The following is an 18,167-nucleotide window of genomic DNA, read 5'->3' as shown; positions in this document are numbered from 1 at the left end:
GAGAGGGAGTAAACCTCAAATGACAGTCACCAAATGGTTCAGACACCACACATATATAAAGTGGGGTGTATACGGTGGACTTTCCCAAGTTACACCAAGTAGGGGGGATGAGCAAAGACCCCCACTAAAACATACCTTGGGTAGTGTTCCCCAACTTGGGAAAGTCCACCGTATACACCCCACTTTATATATGTGGGGTGTCTATCAACCATTTGGTGACTTTGTCATTTGTCATTTGAGGTTTACTCCACCTCTGTTACATACCAATAGGGCTTGTCTGTTTTTAGACTATTTGGGCTCGATTCACAAAGCGGTGCTAACCCAGTTAGAGACTTTAGGCGTGATAACCATTGCACCACGCTGGTGAAAAGCCAGTTTAGGCGTGATAAGTTTAGGCGTGATAAGTTTAGGCATGATAAGTTTAGATAAGTTTAGATCGTGCGCAAAGTCCCGCACACAAAGCAGCGCCATTAAACTCTATGCAAAGTGCACCAGACTTTGCTAGCTCAAAACTTTTGATCAGCTGTGCACTGCGGTGCTAACCCAGTTGGTTCTTAAACTTATCACACCTAAACTTATCATGCCTAAACTGAGTTTAGGTGTGATAAAGGGCTTTTCACCAGTGTGCTAACTGTTAGCACCGCTTTGTGAATCAGGCCCTTTGCGTGTATTCATTTCCCTGGTATCCATTTATTCAGTCAGTGTTTGTCTTTATTTGTACCACTCAGCTGTGTCTTGTTTTTACATTTCCTTACATTAATTACACCTCTCTGACACTACTTGGTTTCGGGACGCTCGGGGCCCCATGTAAAACTTGCACCAGGGCCCCAAGCTCCTTCGTTACGCCACTGATGAAAACACTAGCAATATCTGTATTAGAGGGGATTAAGGCTCGTTTCCAGCTGCTGTCAGACCATGTGCGGCCCGCGAGATCGGACTGCTCCGATGGTCCACTATGGTCCGACTGTAGCCCGGGGAAGCTGCGTTACCCCCCTAGGCTATATGGGAAACCCACTCACCTGTCCGGGATTACTGTGGACAGTACAGAAGTGTTGTCCGCTTACAGCAACAAAACCAATGGATCCGTTGCAGATTTACAAGTTGGAATGACTCCTATAAATACGTTTTGCAGTACAGTGCAAAAAATGTCCATTTTCAGCCTAGCAGCAGGTCACATACCTGCGTCTTCTCCTGCACGTTCACCCCCAGCTCCAGGAATCTCTCCACCACAGACAGGCGGTTCTCATGGATCGCAATCATAAACGGGGTCAGCCCAGATTCCTGCAAGACAGACACAAGGAAGGATTTCAGAATGAGTATTCTAGAAATAAGAGTCTTGTTAACCCATAAAGCAGTTTCTGTATCGGTGCTGCAAAAGCCTCTTAATACCTTAACGCGGAATGAAACCCAGCATTTCCTGTTTGCTCTAATAGATTATTTACAGCATATTATATACAACCAGCATTTCTTTTTACTAGAACAGCATTCAAAGGGTTACACACAGGACTTAGAAGTCCTCTGCCAGCAAAGCTGGACACATTGGAAGTGGATATAATGTTATCTTGTGTTTAATTGTATCAAGTGAGGAATATAAATAAACACTTCTCTGACACTGCTGGGTCCCCTGAACAAAGTCAGACAATTTAGGAAGCATTTCTGCTTGTTAGAGCATGAGTAAAGCAGTTATAAATACAATGCAAAGTCAGCTCTCAGAGAAAAAAAGTGTACCTTGGGAACATATAATTTCAAAATAAATAATAATACAGTACTTATGCACAAAAGCAAATATGATAACCGTATGGCATATAAAAAGTAGGAAAACTTGTTTTTATTGAATATTATGTCAGGGTTTTATACCACTTTAACGCTATTAATTAATTACCTTTTAATTTCAGTCTGCAGCCAGCTGAGTTGACAGAACCGCCTGTAAGCTGAAACTGCATTACTTTACAGAGAGTACAGACGCGTAGATGCAATAGGGGCGCCAGGAAAAAGGAGCATGAGGTGAAACAGCAAAGAGAATATCAATAATAATACTGCTATTTTACTATCATAGTAACCTCAGTAACCTAATTACACTAACTCTTCCCTATCTAATACTCAACACTAACCCCCTCCTTAAAGGACAACTCCAGTGTAAAATGTGACCAAACCAACAGGTTTTGGACTAGTCCATCTTCGCATGGGGGATTCTCAGGTTCTCGTTGTTTTCAAAAGCATTTCCTGAATGACAGTTTAGCTGCCAAAATAGAAAGATACCAGCCAGCTTCCCTACTTACTTACACACTATTTTGGCAGTTAAACTTAGCAACTGCCATTCAGGAAATGCTTTTGAAAAAGAAAACCCTGAGAATCCCTCATGAGGAGATGGACCAGTCCAAAACCTGTCAGTTTGGTCACATTTTAACGGCTTACTTTTTTCGCGGGAGTGGTCCTTTAAATATGCCTATGTCCTCTTACTTATCTAAACCCCTATGGTGATCTGCTTCAGTACGTCACAGTACATGTTGGCATTCATGGTTCCCTCAATGAACTGTAGCTCCCCAGTGGTAGCAGCACTCATGCAGCCCCAAACCATGATACTCCCACCACCATGCTTCACTGCAGGCAACATATGCTTGTCTTTATACTCCTCGCCTGGTTGATGCCACACACGCTTGACACCATCTTAATCAAACAAGTTTATCTTGGTCTCATCGGACCACTGTAATTCCAGTAAACCATGTCCTTAAGGTGGCCATACATCAGGCGACTTAGAAGCCAATTGACCATCCGATTTGATATTTATCCAATTGGATGAAAAAAATTGAGGGCTGCCAAGAGCATGCCTGATCGACGATTCAACCAATTTTGGGCCAAAATTGGTCACATGTATCGATCGGACATGCTGGAAGATCTCGCTCCACTGTGGATGATTGGGTGTGTGGCCATAACAGTGAGCGATATCAGGACAGATGGGGGAGTCACAAGGCCAATTCCCGAGAGATTTCATGTTGAAAACTGATCGAGAATTGGCCTGCAGTGTATGGGCAGGCCTCAGATCTCTCTCCGATCAGATTCAATCAGAGAGAGAGCTGTCTCTTGGTCGATCTGCCAATACAGTACATCATCGGCACTAACTCCAGACTTCACAACAACTTCTTTTTCAGCTCTAGTTACAGCGACTGAGCAGCTTAGCTGTATTTTATTACAGGTGTTTTGGGCCGCGCAGTAATGGTCTATTCCAGGAATGTTTGGCTGGCTCATTGCCCTGGTATTGTGTGTTTGTATAATACACACTTAGTCACCGGGGGACCCAAAAGCCGATCATTGATGAGGTATAGCAATTACCTGGCAGCGGCCCAGACCTGACAAATCACCCCTTAATTACCCACACATATGAATTACACAGCGTCTATAGACTGCTACATGCAGGTAATGCACTGGCCAAATATAATTAGCCATGGAGCCAGTGTAACCAAAACATCATACAGATATTAGAGAACTGCAGGCTAATTTTAAAGGATACCAGAGCCGAATGGAGTATGAGAAACAGGGGGAGCAGGCATGTACTGGCAGTTGACCTGATGCCCACCGCTCCCTCCGTCCCCACTCTGCCCCTCCGATCCTACCTAAATGTGTTGGCCAATAGTGCGCAGGCCTTGGCCCAGCTGCGCATGACCTACAGTGCGCACCCATGGTCAAGAGATCAAGAAATGATTGATATTCACCAAGTCAATTGTTCATGTTTGATACACATTCAGTCTGCAGGTCATCATCTTTACTACTGGCAGACAAGAAAAAAAAACAGACAGCAGCATCACAGCACCAACAGTCAATAGGGTGCTAAAATAGCGTGTGTAATCCTTGTGTTATACCTGTGAATCAACCCTGTTAAAGTATAGAAAAGAGTGCAATAGGTAATATGATTCCAGGAAGATGTAATAATGTATCAACTTAAACCAAACCTGAGGCCAAAATAAAGTTATGATATAAAGAATTGTATGTTTAGTACAGCTGAGAAATAGAACATTTAGTAGCAAAGAAACAAGTCTCACGTCTTCCAGTACAGGAAAAGATTAAAAAAAAACTTCAGTTATCTATGCAAAAGAGCCTCTCTGAGCTCTCCAACCCATTGGGTGGAATACGGTCCTGTTTTCTGAAGCACTTAAAGGGCAACTGAAGTGAGAGAGATGTGGAAGCTGCCATATTTATTTACTTTTAAGCAATATCAGTTGCCTGGCTAACCTGCTGATCCTCTGCCTCTAATACTTTTAGCCATAGCCCCTGAACAAGCATGGAGCAGATCAGGTGTTTCTGACATTCTTTTCAGATCTGCCAAGATTAGCTGCATGCTTGTTTCTGGTGTAAATCAGACACTATTGGAGCCAAATAGATCAACAGGGCTGCCAGGCAACTGGTATTGTTTAAAAGAAGATAAATATGGCAGCCACCAAATACCTCTCACTTCAATTCCTCTTTAAACAGCTAAGAAACAGTGAGAGACAGCTTGAGATAAGGTTTTACTGCAGGAAAGTTCAAAGGGTCATTAGCTTTGCTTTGAGATAATTTTTCATCTTATATTTAAAATACCTTTTGCAACAGAATAAGTACCAAAAAGTAGTTGAAAAAGTACTGTCAACATTATTTTGAGTATTTGTTTCCTTGCTGGTGGTTTAGAAGGCATTTTAATTACAAGTTGTAAAAATACCACTTAGGAGAAAACTGAAAAAGTGTATTGCACGTGGCCCAGAGTGTGTTTTATAAATTGAAAATATCTATGTCACAAGAGAAATTAGAAAAACATCCGGCACTGCAGTGGTGACAATTGCATTTATTCCAGACTGTATTCAGAAGTTGAATGCAAACAGCAAACAGTTCAAATTGAAAACAATACAGTCCTACCATAGGTGTGCAGATGGCAGTGGGCGCAGGGTGTGATACGGGCAGCCTGACGGCCGTTTCGCACGGCGGTGCTTCTTCTAAGGCACAACCACTGGAAACTTGCGCCTGCGCAGTAGAGCAGACCCGACGGCGATCGGGTATTTCCGCCTACTTCGGAGCCGACAGCCGTCAGAGCGCCTGCGCAGGAGTCGGGAAGGTAAATAATGACGTCATCTTGTACGGAGGGCCGCAGCAAGACCCCCGAGGGACGGAGGATGGCGTGGGAAGCCTCATTAGGATCCTGAGGCTTCCCCCACCCGAGCTGAGTACCCCCCAGGGGACGTTTTGACGTTACAGATTCTCTTTAAATTTAAAATATGACAGAATGATGCAATGTTTAAAAAAATAATAATAACTTGCCTCTACTTTGCACAAGTATCCATCCTTTTGAAAATATGTGTTGTTGTCATAGTCTCCCGTTATCACTTCCTGTCTTTGTTTGCTACCTGATATGTTACTGTTTGTATCAGTGTCTATCTGCAATGTTCAAGTTCCTGTTGGCGGCCATACACTTATAGATTTGCAGCAGATTCGACCATTAGATAGATTTCTGTCAGATGCCTGTCAAGTCGAATCGGACAGGAATCTATCTGATGTGTGCCGCACACTAGGAACAGATTTCCAATAGATATCAGAATGAAATTGTAACGATTGGTGTCAGCACACAGAGAGAATCTGATTATGGATGATCTGCAGAATCACCAACAATACAGATATAACTAACCTCTGGGCACCTGAAGTGTGAGTGCTTGGTGCAACAGTAACAACTCTGAGTGAAGACCACCAGAGGAGCAGGTGATCCTAGATGGATAGAGAATACCTTCCGTGAGGAGGTATGCGTCCCTGATAGCAACCTGAGACCTCCAAGGGGTGGAGCCCCAGGCTGAATGGCATGGAAGCCCTAGCAGCTAAGTGACTCCTAGAAAGCGGGCGCCACCAGCAGGGCTAAAGACTACTCTCTCTTACAGGGAGAGGAGTAGTCAAACATATAATGAATCACAACAAATACTGAACAATGCCTAGTCTGAGGGTGTGAGGTCCATGGTCTCGACACCCTGGAACTAGTCTGAAGAATAACACAGTATTGACACAAGTCCCTAGTCTTGGGTGTGAGGTCCGTGGTCTCAACACCCTGGAACTAGTCTGAAGAATAACACAGTAATGACACAAGTCCCTAGTCTTGGGTGTGAGGTCCGTGGTCTCAACACCCTGGAACTGGTCTAGAGTATAACACAGTATTGCGACAAGTCCCTAGTCTTGGGTGTGAGGTCCGTGGTCTCAACACCCTGGAACTAGTCTAGAGAATAACACAGTAATGACACAAGTCCCTAGTCTTGGGTGTGAGGTCCGTGGTCTCAACACCCTGGAACTGGTCTACAGCATAACACAATAATGTAACAGAAGTAATCTGGCTCAGTGTGAATCCCCAGTGGCAATTGGTTCAATCACACTGTAGATCTGACTATGGTCTGAGTGCTTTCACGTAAGTGTTCGCAACGGCAGACAACCTGAGACTGACCAGCCGCCATTATATATAGAGCGGCGCTCAGCAGCGCCACCCACCGCTGGTCAGCCAATGAGCATCCATTCCATGATCAGCTGACCCGCCTGGTCAGCTGATCCCTCCTCGTCTGCCATAAAGGTTCTGCCTCTCAGCGCGCGCGCGCGTATTCCTCAGTCTGTGTGAACTAGCAGGCCCAGCCACCCCAGACACACGCCGCCGCGCACGAACCGCCATGCTGGACGCGGAGTCAGCCGCCCCGCCGCCAGTCCGCGCGGCGGCTTCTCCGCGATTCCTCACAGAAATCTATTGAAAATCGATCTATATGCATTATTGGACCATTAGATCCAATGCAACTCTATGGGCCAGCAGCAGATCAACCTAGATTTTCCATCCTGTCAGATAGATCAAATCGATCGAAATTGGACGCAAATCGATCAAATAGGGAATTTGATAGAATCACCCCCCCCCCCCCCCCCCCAATAAGCATATTACCGGTAATCTGTAGGAATCTCAGACATCTGTTATACTTGTATAATGCTCTCAATACTTATTGTTTTTTTTTAGTTATTTACAAGGATTGAGTGAGAACTTTTACCCTTTTATCTTATCTCAGCACCTGAGTGCCTATGCATAATTCACTGTATGTTCTGTTACGTTTTATAAAATGTCACCACGTATATGCTTTATTCAAATACTGACATGTGCTTACTACGTAATATTGTTAATTTTAACATCTGCCAATATGTTTATGTTGAACTTGACAATAAAATAACTATTGAACCAAACAAAACAAAAAAAAAGCTATATAACTGAAAATAAAAAGTATGAGACTGTTTTCTTTGCTACTGATGTTTTATTCATTATCCATACTGCAAGAACAATTAATTATAGCATAAGTTTTTAGTTTTTTTCACTTCGGGTTTGCTTTGCAGAGCAAACTGCAAGTGATACAGTGGGTTGCAAAAGTATTCGGCCCCCTTGAAGTTTTCCATATTTTGTCATATTACTGCCACAAACATGCATCAATTTTATTGGAATTCCTCGTGAAAGACCAATACAAAGTGGTGTACATGTGAGAAGTGGAACGAAAATCATACGTCATTCCAAACATTTTTTACAAATACATAACTGCAAACTGGGGTGTGCGTAATTATTCGGCCCCCTGAGTCAATACTTTGTAGAACCACCTTTTGCTGCAATTACAGCTGCCAGACTTTTAGGGTATGTCTCTACCAGCTTTGCACATCTAGAGACTGAAATCCTTGCCCATTCTTCTTTGCAAAACAGCTCCAGCTCAGTCAGAATAGATGGACAGCGTTTGTGAACAGCAGTTTTCAGATCTTGCCACAGATTCTCGATTGGATTTAGATCTGGACTTTGACTGGCCCATTCTAACACATAGATATGTTTTGTTTTAAACCATTACATTGTTGCCCTGGCTTTATGTTTAGGGTCATTGTCCTGCTGGAAGGTGAACCTCCGCCCAAGACTCAAGTCTTTTGCAGTCTCCAAGAGGTTTTCTTCCATTTTTGCTTTGTATTTGGCTCCATTCATCTTCCCATCAACTCTGACCAGCTTCCCTGTCCCTGCTGAAGAGATGCACCCCCCAGAGCATGATGCTGCCACCACATTTGACAGTGGGGATGGTGTGTTCAGAGTAATGTGCAGTGTTAGTTTTCCGCCACACATAGCGTTTTGCATTTTGGCCAAAAAGTTCCATTTTGGTCTCATCTGACCAGAGCACCTTCTTCCACATGGTTGCTGTGTCCCCCACATGGCTTGTGGAAAACTGCAAACGGGACTTCTTATGCTTTCTGTTAACAATGCCTTTCTTCTTGCCACTCTTCCATAAAGGCCAACTTTGTACAGTGCATGACTGCATTTCTGATCAGCGCTCTCCTTGATCGGCCTGTGAGTTTAGGTGGATGGTCTTGGTAGGTTTACAGTTGTGCCATACTCCTTCCATTTCTGAATGATCGCTTGAACAGTGCTCCGTGAGATGTTCAAGGCTTTGGAAATATTTTTGTAGCCTAAGCCTGCTTTAAATTTCTCAATAACTTGATCCCTGACCTGTCTTGTGTGTTCTTTGGACTTCATGGTGTTGTTGCTCCCAATATTCTCTTAGACAACCTCTGAGGCCCTCACAGAGTAGCTGTATTTGTACTGACATTAGATTACACACAGGTGCACTCTATTTAGTCATTAGCACTCATCAGGCAATGTCTATAGGCAACTGACTGCACTCAGATCAAAGGGGGCCGAATAATTATGCACACACCACTTTGCAGTTATTTATTTGTAAAAAATGTTTGGAATCATGTATGATTTTCATTCCACTTCTCACATGTACAGCACTTTGTGTTGGTCTTTCATGTGGAATTCCAATAAAATTGATTCATGTTTGTGGCAGTAATATGACAAAATGTGGAAAACTTCAAGGGGGCCGAATACTTTTGCAACCCACTGTGTAATGTTTGCCGATAAATTACCTGATCTTCCATCTCTTTGTGGTCACATGATTTGTGTAGCAACAACTAATCCGCTTCTGCATTGATACAGCAGATTCCACGCTGCAAAAAGTTTAAAATATGTTTTTTGGCTAAACTATAATTTTTATTGACTTGGAGTTACGAGATTGTTAATAAGATGGAAATAACTATGACTTGTATACAAATTGTTACCGGTTACCTGGCTGTGCTGCTGATCCTCTGCCTCTGATACGTTTAGCCGTAGCCCCTGAACAAGCATGCAGCAGATCAGGTGTTTCTGACTGAAGTCTGACAAGACTAGCTGCATGCCTGTTACATGTGATATTCAGGCACTACTGCAGCCAAATAGATCAGCAGGGCTGCCAGGCAACTGGTATTGTTTAAAAGGAAATAAATATGGCAGCCTATATATATCTCACTTCAGGTGTTTATTAATAAATCATATTACCTATAGATGGAAAACTGCGGAGTGAAAAGCTACAGAGAGATGTGATACTAAAAAAGGAATTACCCCTCTAAAGGTGCCCGTTAATGGCACAATTCTTCTCATCAGGTGCAATGTTTTCCCGCAATTTTTCAGATTGTAAGTTAATTATCGATTGCTCCCATAAACAGGTCAATTGGTGCATTTTCTCTTTTCAGATATGATCGTAAAATCCAACTTATGGATCAATTACATTTTCTGTTCCAATTGACCAAAGAATTGTTTTACATCGATTTTAGCCACACACTGTGCAGTTTTCTGTACAATTCGATCATACAAATGTGTAAAACGATTGCATCTGATGAAAAAAACGGTACAATCAAATTGTTCGATTTTCCTGTTTATTCAACGAAAACTATTGAATAGAGGGGAAATTGAAAATAATCTTTTTTTTTTTTTTTTTTGATAAAAATCTGATCAGATGTATTGGAAAACTCTGGTTGATTTGATCTCAAATTGTATAGTGTTTGGTAGGTTTAATGGACGTATGTCATAAAAGGGGCGAAGTGACTCACTGCGTCAATTTCGGAGTCGCGCAGATCTCCTTTGTCGATGCCTTTCAGCGTTTGCTCCAGTGTGATCCACTCTCCTCTGGCGGCCAGCTGCAGGATCCTGCGGGGTCCCTCTGCCTGGGCGCCCTTCTCCCCATCAGACATGTTTCTAGCGGCCAGCTGCAGGTTCCTGCGGCCTCCATCAGTCTGGACGCCCTTCTCCCCATCAGACATGGTGGTGTCTATCAGACTGGATGGGTCTCAGGCAGCATACTGCCCTGTATGGAGACACAGAGACACACAGCCTGCCTCCCAGGATGAAGTCAGTGGCTGCCTCTTAGCAGGAGGTAAAGTTTCTCTCCCCATCTCCTTCTATTGACAGAGGCTTCCAATCGCCCTGCTCCGTCCTGTGTACCTCTGTTCCCTTGGTACCCAGGCTTTATATGGGGGCGGAGGAAATTTGGCATTTTCTAGCAGATGAAAGGCTTCTGCTCCAGACCGTAAACTGCAGCTGAAAGCCAACTTTTCTCTAGCCTGTTAAAGGCTGATTTCTGTATGTACGGGATTCAATGTTTACTTACACTAACAAAAATGATCATAGCTCCCAACTGTCCCTGTTTTGGAGGGACAGTCCCTCTTTGGGAACCATGTCCCTCTTTCCTCCTCATTTGTCCCTCTTTCAGGAATGATGTACAGATCTATGTAAATATATGTATTTTTCTACTGACTTTAAACTTTATTCCCATCCTTTAAATTAATATCAAGAAGTTTTGAATCAGGATGATACCATTTATTAGATAACTTAAAGGCGGCGGCTGGCGTTACAGTACGGCGCATGCGCGGTTTAATCGCGCACGCGCCGTCCTGTCACGCCGGCCGTCGTGATGATGCGAGGCGGCCGGCGTGGTGACGTCAGCCATGACGTTTGAGGAAGAGGAGCCTGACACTCGGGGCCAGTGTCGCCCGGCTGCCGCCGGCCAGCCATTTCTGAGGAGGTGATGGGAGAAGAGCCAGGACGCCGGCGTGGGACGTCCTGACCTACACTGGGCTGCAGAAAACAGGGACGGATCTAGGGGGGAGGCAGGCGGGTCTCTTGCCCCAGGCGCAGTTTTGTTGAATTCTTAAAAAGGCGGCAAAATTTTGATGGGGAATGGCAGTTTAGGTGCCAAATCCTGACCTTTAGGCGCCAAAACCTGACCTTGCCCCAGGCGCAACTTGGTCTAGATCCGTCCCTGGCCCCAGGTGAGCACCATTTTCTATTCTAATTTGAGCTCGGAGTCCCTTTAAAAGAATAAGAGTAAAGCAAGCTTTCGGCTGTATAGCCTTAGTCAGGCTCAATGCTGTTTGACTGTTTGACCTGATGAAGGCTATATAGCCGAAAGCTTGCTTACTCTTATTCTTTTCGGTTAGCCAATAAATGGTATCATCCTGATTCAAAACGTCTTGCTTTTACTGATGGCTGACACAGTACAATACCCTATTGCTACTTAAATTAATATATTTCTTATTTTCATATGTTAATATGAAGGAAAATTTACCAGGATAGAAAGGACCAGCGTGACTTAAATTATAAAACAACATCTTTTTCTTATGAGATCTGTATGGTAAGCGTGATGAGGGGTGTGTTGAGAGCGTAATTAGGGGTGTGGGAGGGGTGTGGCTTATGTGTTCCTCTTTCTTATCTCAAAAAGTTGGGAGGTATGAAAAGGATTATAGGATTAGCCTGTGGCAGTCACCACCTTCCCCCGATCCTCTGCATCAGCACTGGGCTGCGTTTGAGCAGCTTTATTTGAAGCATGAAATTTGGAACTTCGCCATAGGTGCCCATACACATATCACTTAGAGTGGGCACACACAATACAATAGAATTATACAATTTTACAGCAATTTGATAAAAAAACGATACTTACTACATAAAAATCAACAGCCTTTTTTTTTCATTTGAGTGAAAATTTCAATTGGATTTCCAGTTTTGTTTTTGTTTGTTTTTTTCTCAATCAGGAGTGGTGGACATTTCTGATACATTTTTGCAAGATTGTATGGTGTGTGGCAGATTAGAATTTCATAATGTAGAGAGACGCAGGCAATCCTTTCAGAGTTTTCGATCTTCTTTTTTTTTTTTTTTTCATAATTGGGGAATAATTGAACACATTAGTCACATGATACAATCAATCAGAAAAAAAAAATGATTGTAAATCTTGAATTGAAAAGAAATGTAAAAAAAAAAAATGCTTTACAGAAGGCAATTTGGGTCCAAAAGGCAATACTGCAAAGAGCTAAATTGACCGAATTGCAGTAATGCAGTATTTCCGCAGAAATCAGATTTCCGAGTTCTGTTTTCCGATTTCCAAACGGAAATTTGGAAATTTCAGTTCCGCAAAATCCGAATGAGCATCCCTAGTCTCCGGTATCCGGCACTGGTGGGGGTGGCCTGATGCCGGAGAAATGTGCTTGCCGGTCGCCACTGCACTCGACAAACAGCGGGAGACACTCGAAACGGTGACTGTCCGTTGTGCTTTACTGCCGGCTGCAATGTAGACACACTCACTTCCAAGTGTTCCCTACAGTGCTGTGAGTATCTGAGAGCTACTTATACCTGAGAGCTATACTTACACCTGATACCTACACCGGTGATGGCTGTATATTCACTGTCTTTGTGAATTAAGCAGAAAATTGAAAGTCTTCACTGCTGGTCGACTACTTCATTCATATCCTACCCTTCTGTGTGCAGTTCCCAGCATGTCACCTGACCAGCGCTGAGTAAGCAGACACGCTAGGAGCTGTGCATGGGCAGTAGAAAGCCGCTGAGAGCTGCAGGACAGGTAGAAGACGGCATCCGGAGGATCGGTAAGTAGTTTCTGCCCTGCAAACCCCCTGAAGTTCTGCCCCCGTTATTCCCCTCAGGCATGCCGGTTAGCTTATACTTCAGGTTGCCTGAGCTCCACATAACGCAGACTTTGCTGTATTTGTATGGGCACCTATAGCCGCACTCGATATTTTGCGGCCGGAGGGGGGGTTAAGGTTAAAATTAAGCATCGGGAAGGGTTTTTTTGGATCATGGGGAGGGGGAGGTAGTTAAAAGGAACCCGAGGCGAGAGTGATACGGAGGCTGCCATATTTATTTCCTTTTAAACAATACCAGTTGCCTGGCAGTCCTCCTGATCCTGTGTCTTTAAGGCCCGGTTCACATCTGCGTTCTGAGCCAAAAGGATCCGGTGAGCGGATCCGGTCTCTGCTTCACCGGATCCGGATGGCTCAGTCCGTGGCCCGGTTCACATTGTGAAAACGGATCTGATCAATGATTGATCGGATCCGTTTTCACTGGCCAATACATACCTAATCTTCCGTAGCAGCCGGCGGTAGAGGCTTCCTCTTCTTCCACTGTGACTACATAGGGCATCATGTGACTAGTCACATGACACATCATGTAGTCACATGACGCGGAAGAAGATGGAAGCCTCTACCGCCGGCTGCTATGGAAGATTAGGTATGTATAAACTCTCCCCTCACCCTCCCGTCGCTAGATTCGCGTCGGCCCATGCCCCCATCCCCCGTGGAACGGTCCATTTCTTCACTAGTATGAAGAAACGTTCTGTTTTCCATTGCCCCAATGCTGCTGCACTTTGTTCCGCTAAGCAGAACGGTCTGGAAAATTAGGGCCTGCAGCAATTTTTAGGTCCAGGGATCGGAACGTACGGAACGTCTTCATACCAACGGACGCATGTGAATGGATCCATAAGTTAACATTGGAGCCTTTCACATCCGTTCCGTTTGTACAGTATACTTTCCGGGGAAAAAAACGCTAATGTGAACTGGGCCTAATACTTTTAGCCATAGATCCTGGACAAGCAGGGCTGGTTCAAGTAACAATTGGGCCCTAGGGCAAAATTAGCCTGGGGGCCCCCCAACAGACACCCCTGACCAAAAAGCATCATTAGAGGCCCTTTGTTGCAGCCAAACTTCCCTCCTGGTCCCCTGAGCTGGCTGCTGACCCTCCCCCAATCACCTCCCAACTTAACAGACTCTCCAGAGTCCCTGGAGAGCAACAGTTAGGATGGGGGAGAGACAACTTGGGGGCCCCTGCAGGCTATGGGGCCCTGGGGCAATTGCCCATTTTTTCCTATGGTAACTCCGGCCCTGTGGACAAACATGCAGCAGATCAGATACTCTGACTCACGTTTTACTGGATTAGCCATATGCTTGTTCTAGGGTTTTGTCTCAGACACTACATATGAAGCAAGATCAACGGGACTGTCAGGCAACTGGCATTGTTTACAAGGAAATAAATATGGCAGCCTCCATATCTCTCGCACCTCGGGTTCCCTTTAAGGTTAAAGGACAACCGAAGTGACATGTGACATTATGAGATAGACATGTGTATATACAGTGCCAAGCACACAAATAACTAGGCTGTGTTCCTTTTTTTTTTTATCTGCCTGAAAGAGTTAAATATCAAGTATGCAAGTGACAGTTTCTGTCCAGGTCGGATTGGGTCAGACTATAGCATAACCCTCACTGATAAGTAACTACAACCATAAAACACTTTACTGTCAGTAAATAGTTTCTGAGTGCAGAAAAGAGATAAAAAGGGTCAATAATTCATAGATTTGAGCTCTGGCATTCTTCAATGAATGTGTCATTGAGCAGAGACCATGAAACAGTGAAAACTTAAAAACTAGATTTACCATATATCCCAGGGTATAAGACGACTGGGCGTATAAGACGACCCCCAACTTTTCCAGTTAAAATATAGCGTTTTGGGATATACTCGCTGTTTAAGTCTACCCCTTTTCCAATGCAAACCAAATAAAAAAAAATCATATACTGGCGCTGTGTATGAACAGATACTGGTGCTACACTGTATAACAGTATATAGGCGACTGACTGCTTGGATTGGTCAGCTCTCCCTGTCTACCTGTTTATCAGAGCGGTATGGAAGAATAGATTTTGCCGTGCCCATAAAACACGCCTCTTTCACCCTTCTGGCCCACCCTTGTATCCTATTTACCTCTTTCTCTGCCTCTCAGATCTCGCACATGGGCACCTGCGCCGCTTCACTACAGTCCTCAGCAGCGAGATCTGAGAGCCGGTAACAGGATAGGGCATATCACCCGGCATCAGTGACACCTGGCGTATAAAACGACCTCTGACTTTTCAGATGATTTTCAAGGGTTAAAAAGTAGCATCATATGCCAGAATATACAGTAAATATAAAATAAAACAGTGGGATATCTAAAAAAAAAAAAAAAAAAAAAGGATGTGATTTTTAGGAGAAGGAGGATAGATACAATTGTTTTTCTCATCAGTTTATTTTCACCTCAGATGTACTTTAAGTGTCGGGGGGGGGGGGGGGGGAGATTCTGTGTGAGAGTAGGGTTAGGTTTAGCTGCAGTAAAATATCCATAACATTTACCAATATTTCACTATCGTAAATTAACATTGTAAAATAGAATATCGATATACTATTATCGGCTATCTTCCGGCATCTAACGTTTCCTGGCGTCTTTATTTTGCATATGAATTTTATAACTTGTTGTAAGAGAAGGCCTCTATACTAATAAAACCCCAGGCTTCCATTTCCAGTGCGTCCATGTGTGCGGCTGTACTGCGCAGGAACAGGGCCGCAGGAGCGAGTAGGGACACGACCACAGCCCTGCGAATGCGGAGTATGGCAGAACCGGAATGGGCAGTGGGAGGTGCTGTGTAAAGCCCATTGGCTAGTCTTTTATAATTGGAGCGGCATGAAGGCACAGTGGATAGCAATCTCACCTTGCAGCGCTGGACTCAATCTGCCATATACTAGGTAGAGATTAGATTGTTAGCTCCCATGAGGACAGTCAATGACATGACTATGTACTCATGGGAGCTAACAAGTAACCTCTGTCACCAAGTGACCAACTGTGCCAAGTTTGGGGACTCTGGCTTGATTATTGTGAGAATGGCAGCCTTTTACATTTTTTTCCATTGACATGAATGGGTGAAATCTGATTGGCTGTTTGTAACTTCGCCCACCTGTGCAGGGGCGCCGCGAGACCCCCAGAACATATCATCCCAGGTAGTAAGAGATCTGTATACCAAGCCGTTTTCGAGTGACCGCGGCACATACATACATACACACACACATCCGATTTTATATATATAGATCATTTGAGAAGACATTAGACTATGACTGTGACAGGATTAGATTGTGAGCTCCTCTGAGGACAGTCAGTGACATGACTATGCACTCTGTAATGTGCTGCAGAAGATGTCAGTGCTATATAAATACATAATAATATGGTAGGACATTAGACTATGACTGTGACAGGATTAGAGTGTGAGCTCCTCTGAGGACAGTCAGTGACATGACTATGTACTCTGTAAAGTGCTGCAGAAGATGTCAGTGCTATATAAATACAATAAAATTGTAGGACATTGGACTACGAATATGATAGGATCAAGGCTTGTACACACGCATGATCAAAAACATATGTACAGCGCTACAGAAGTTGTTGGAGCTACATAAATAAAAAATAATAATGTTTGGCTCAACACAGGTGAGAGTGCAATTACGGGAGATTCGGATGATATGAGACTGGCAGTGGCAGCAAAATTTATTAGAGAAGCATCTTTAGATGTCATCAAAGGTTTAAGCAGGGCTATGGTGCACTCAAGTATAGCGAAAAGGGTGTTATGGCTCAGACCTTGGGCTACAGATCCATCATTCAAGACCAGCTGGAGTCACATTCCATACGACAGAAATAAACTCTTTGGGTCCAAAATGTATACAGTAACTGGAGGCAAATCTGGTCTCTCACCTCATTTACAACCAAGACAACAGCACTCTCAATGTTTTAAAGAGACACTGAAGCGAAAAAAAATATGATATAACGAATTGGTTGTGTAGTACGGATAATTACTAGAACAATGGTAGCAACAAAAAAAAAATATTCTCATTTTTATTTTCAGTTATACAGCTTTTTTTTTATAGCATTGCATCATTCTCTAATATTTGCAGTTTACACACTACTCAGCATTCTAAATGTTTTTTTACAGAACAGGCAGCAAACTTTTGACCTGTCCTGAACTGTTCTCTGCAAAAGAATAAACAATACAGTTAAGATAACAGCCTTCAGAACACAGAGCTCTCTGCGACTTTGAAAGTCCTGCAGCTTAATGACAATTTGCATTGATAACAACTGGAGTTTCTTAAAGGGATACTTAAGTCTAAAAAAAAAAAATGATTTTTACTCACCTGGGGCATCCCTCAGCCCCCTGAAGCTGTATGGTGCCCTCGCAGCCCCGCTCCGATCCTCCCGTCCCCGCAGGCGGCTACTTCCGGGTTCGGCGACAGCCGCCGACAGGCTGGGAACGCGAGTGATTCTCCGCTATCACCCTTTGCTGCTATAGCATATATGTTATACGCTTTAGCAGCATAGAGGGTGATATAGCGGCTGGGAACGCGGAGAATCACTCGCATTCCCAGCCTGTCGGCGGCTATCGCCGAACCTGGAAGTAGCCGCCGGCGGGGACAGGAAGATCGGAGCGGGGCTGCGAGGGCACCATCCAGCTTCAGGGGGCTGAGGGATGCCCCGGGTGAGTAAAAATCATTTTTTATTTATTTTTATTTTTTTAGACTTAAGTATCCCTTTAAGTCTTCCTGTACTGGAAACAACATTAGACTTATGTCTCTGCTCCTAATGGTTTATTTCTTAGCTGTACTACACATACAAATCATTATATCATCATTTTTTCTTTCGCTTCAGTGTCTCTTTAAAGATTCAAGCGCTTACAGACCTGGATAATGCTTTTTAGTAAATCCTGGAAGTGCAATCAGTATTCCTCAAAGCATCCAAACCAAGACTGTAACAGAAATACTGCGCCTGCGCAGTACAGTCTGGAGGACGTCCGATGACGTCAGCGCGACCACGAGAGACGCACGTTGGAGCGCACAAGAGCCCGACCTGGAAGCAGGCCTGGCCAGGTGAGCCACCGGAGAAGACCAGGAGCCTCCGGAGTGGCGTCGAGGGCACGTCCTGCCTGCCACGGGCTGGAGGAAGCCCCAGGTAAGTGGATTAGTATTTTTATGTCTCCGTGAACCCTCCCTTTAACCTCCTTGCCGGTCTAATTACCGCCGGCAAGGAGGCAGCGCAGCACTTTTTTTTTTTTTTTTTCAAATCATGTAGCGAGCGGCGGCATCCCCCAACCCACTCCGATCGCCTCAGAGTAAGCAGGAAATCCCGTTCAGAACGGGATTTCCTGCAGGCCTTACCCTGTCGCCATGCTGACGGGGCGGG

The 18,167-nt window shown here is 44.2% G+C and overlaps 1 protein-coding gene across 1 annotated transcript in view; it reads right to left on the bottom strand.

Moving 5' to 3' along the window:
* LOC137519472 (serine/threonine-protein phosphatase 6 regulatory ankyrin repeat subunit B-like) overlaps positions 1–10,125 on the bottom strand; it is a 132,368-nt gene extending 122,243 nt beyond the window's left edge. The window contains exons 1-2 of the mRNA XM_068238426.1: positions 9,916–10,125; positions 1,180–1,281 (exon numbers count right to left, since the gene is read on the bottom strand). Coding sequence (XP_068094527.1) covers positions 1,180–1,281; positions 9,916–10,125 — 312 coding nt within the window. The remainder of the gene's footprint in view (positions 1–1,179; positions 1,282–9,915) is intronic.
* Between the last annotated feature and the right edge of the window lie 8,042 nt (positions 10,126–18,167).

This window comes from Hyperolius riggenbachi, chromosome 5, assembly GCF_040937935.1.
Source record: "Hyperolius riggenbachi isolate aHypRig1 chromosome 5, aHypRig1.pri, whole genome shotgun sequence".
NCBI lineage: Eukaryota > Metazoa > Chordata > Amphibia > Anura > Hyperoliidae > Hyperolius > Hyperolius riggenbachi.
Note: the sequence above shows the minus strand (reverse complement) of the source record. Positions and strands in the feature narration are given on the sequence as shown.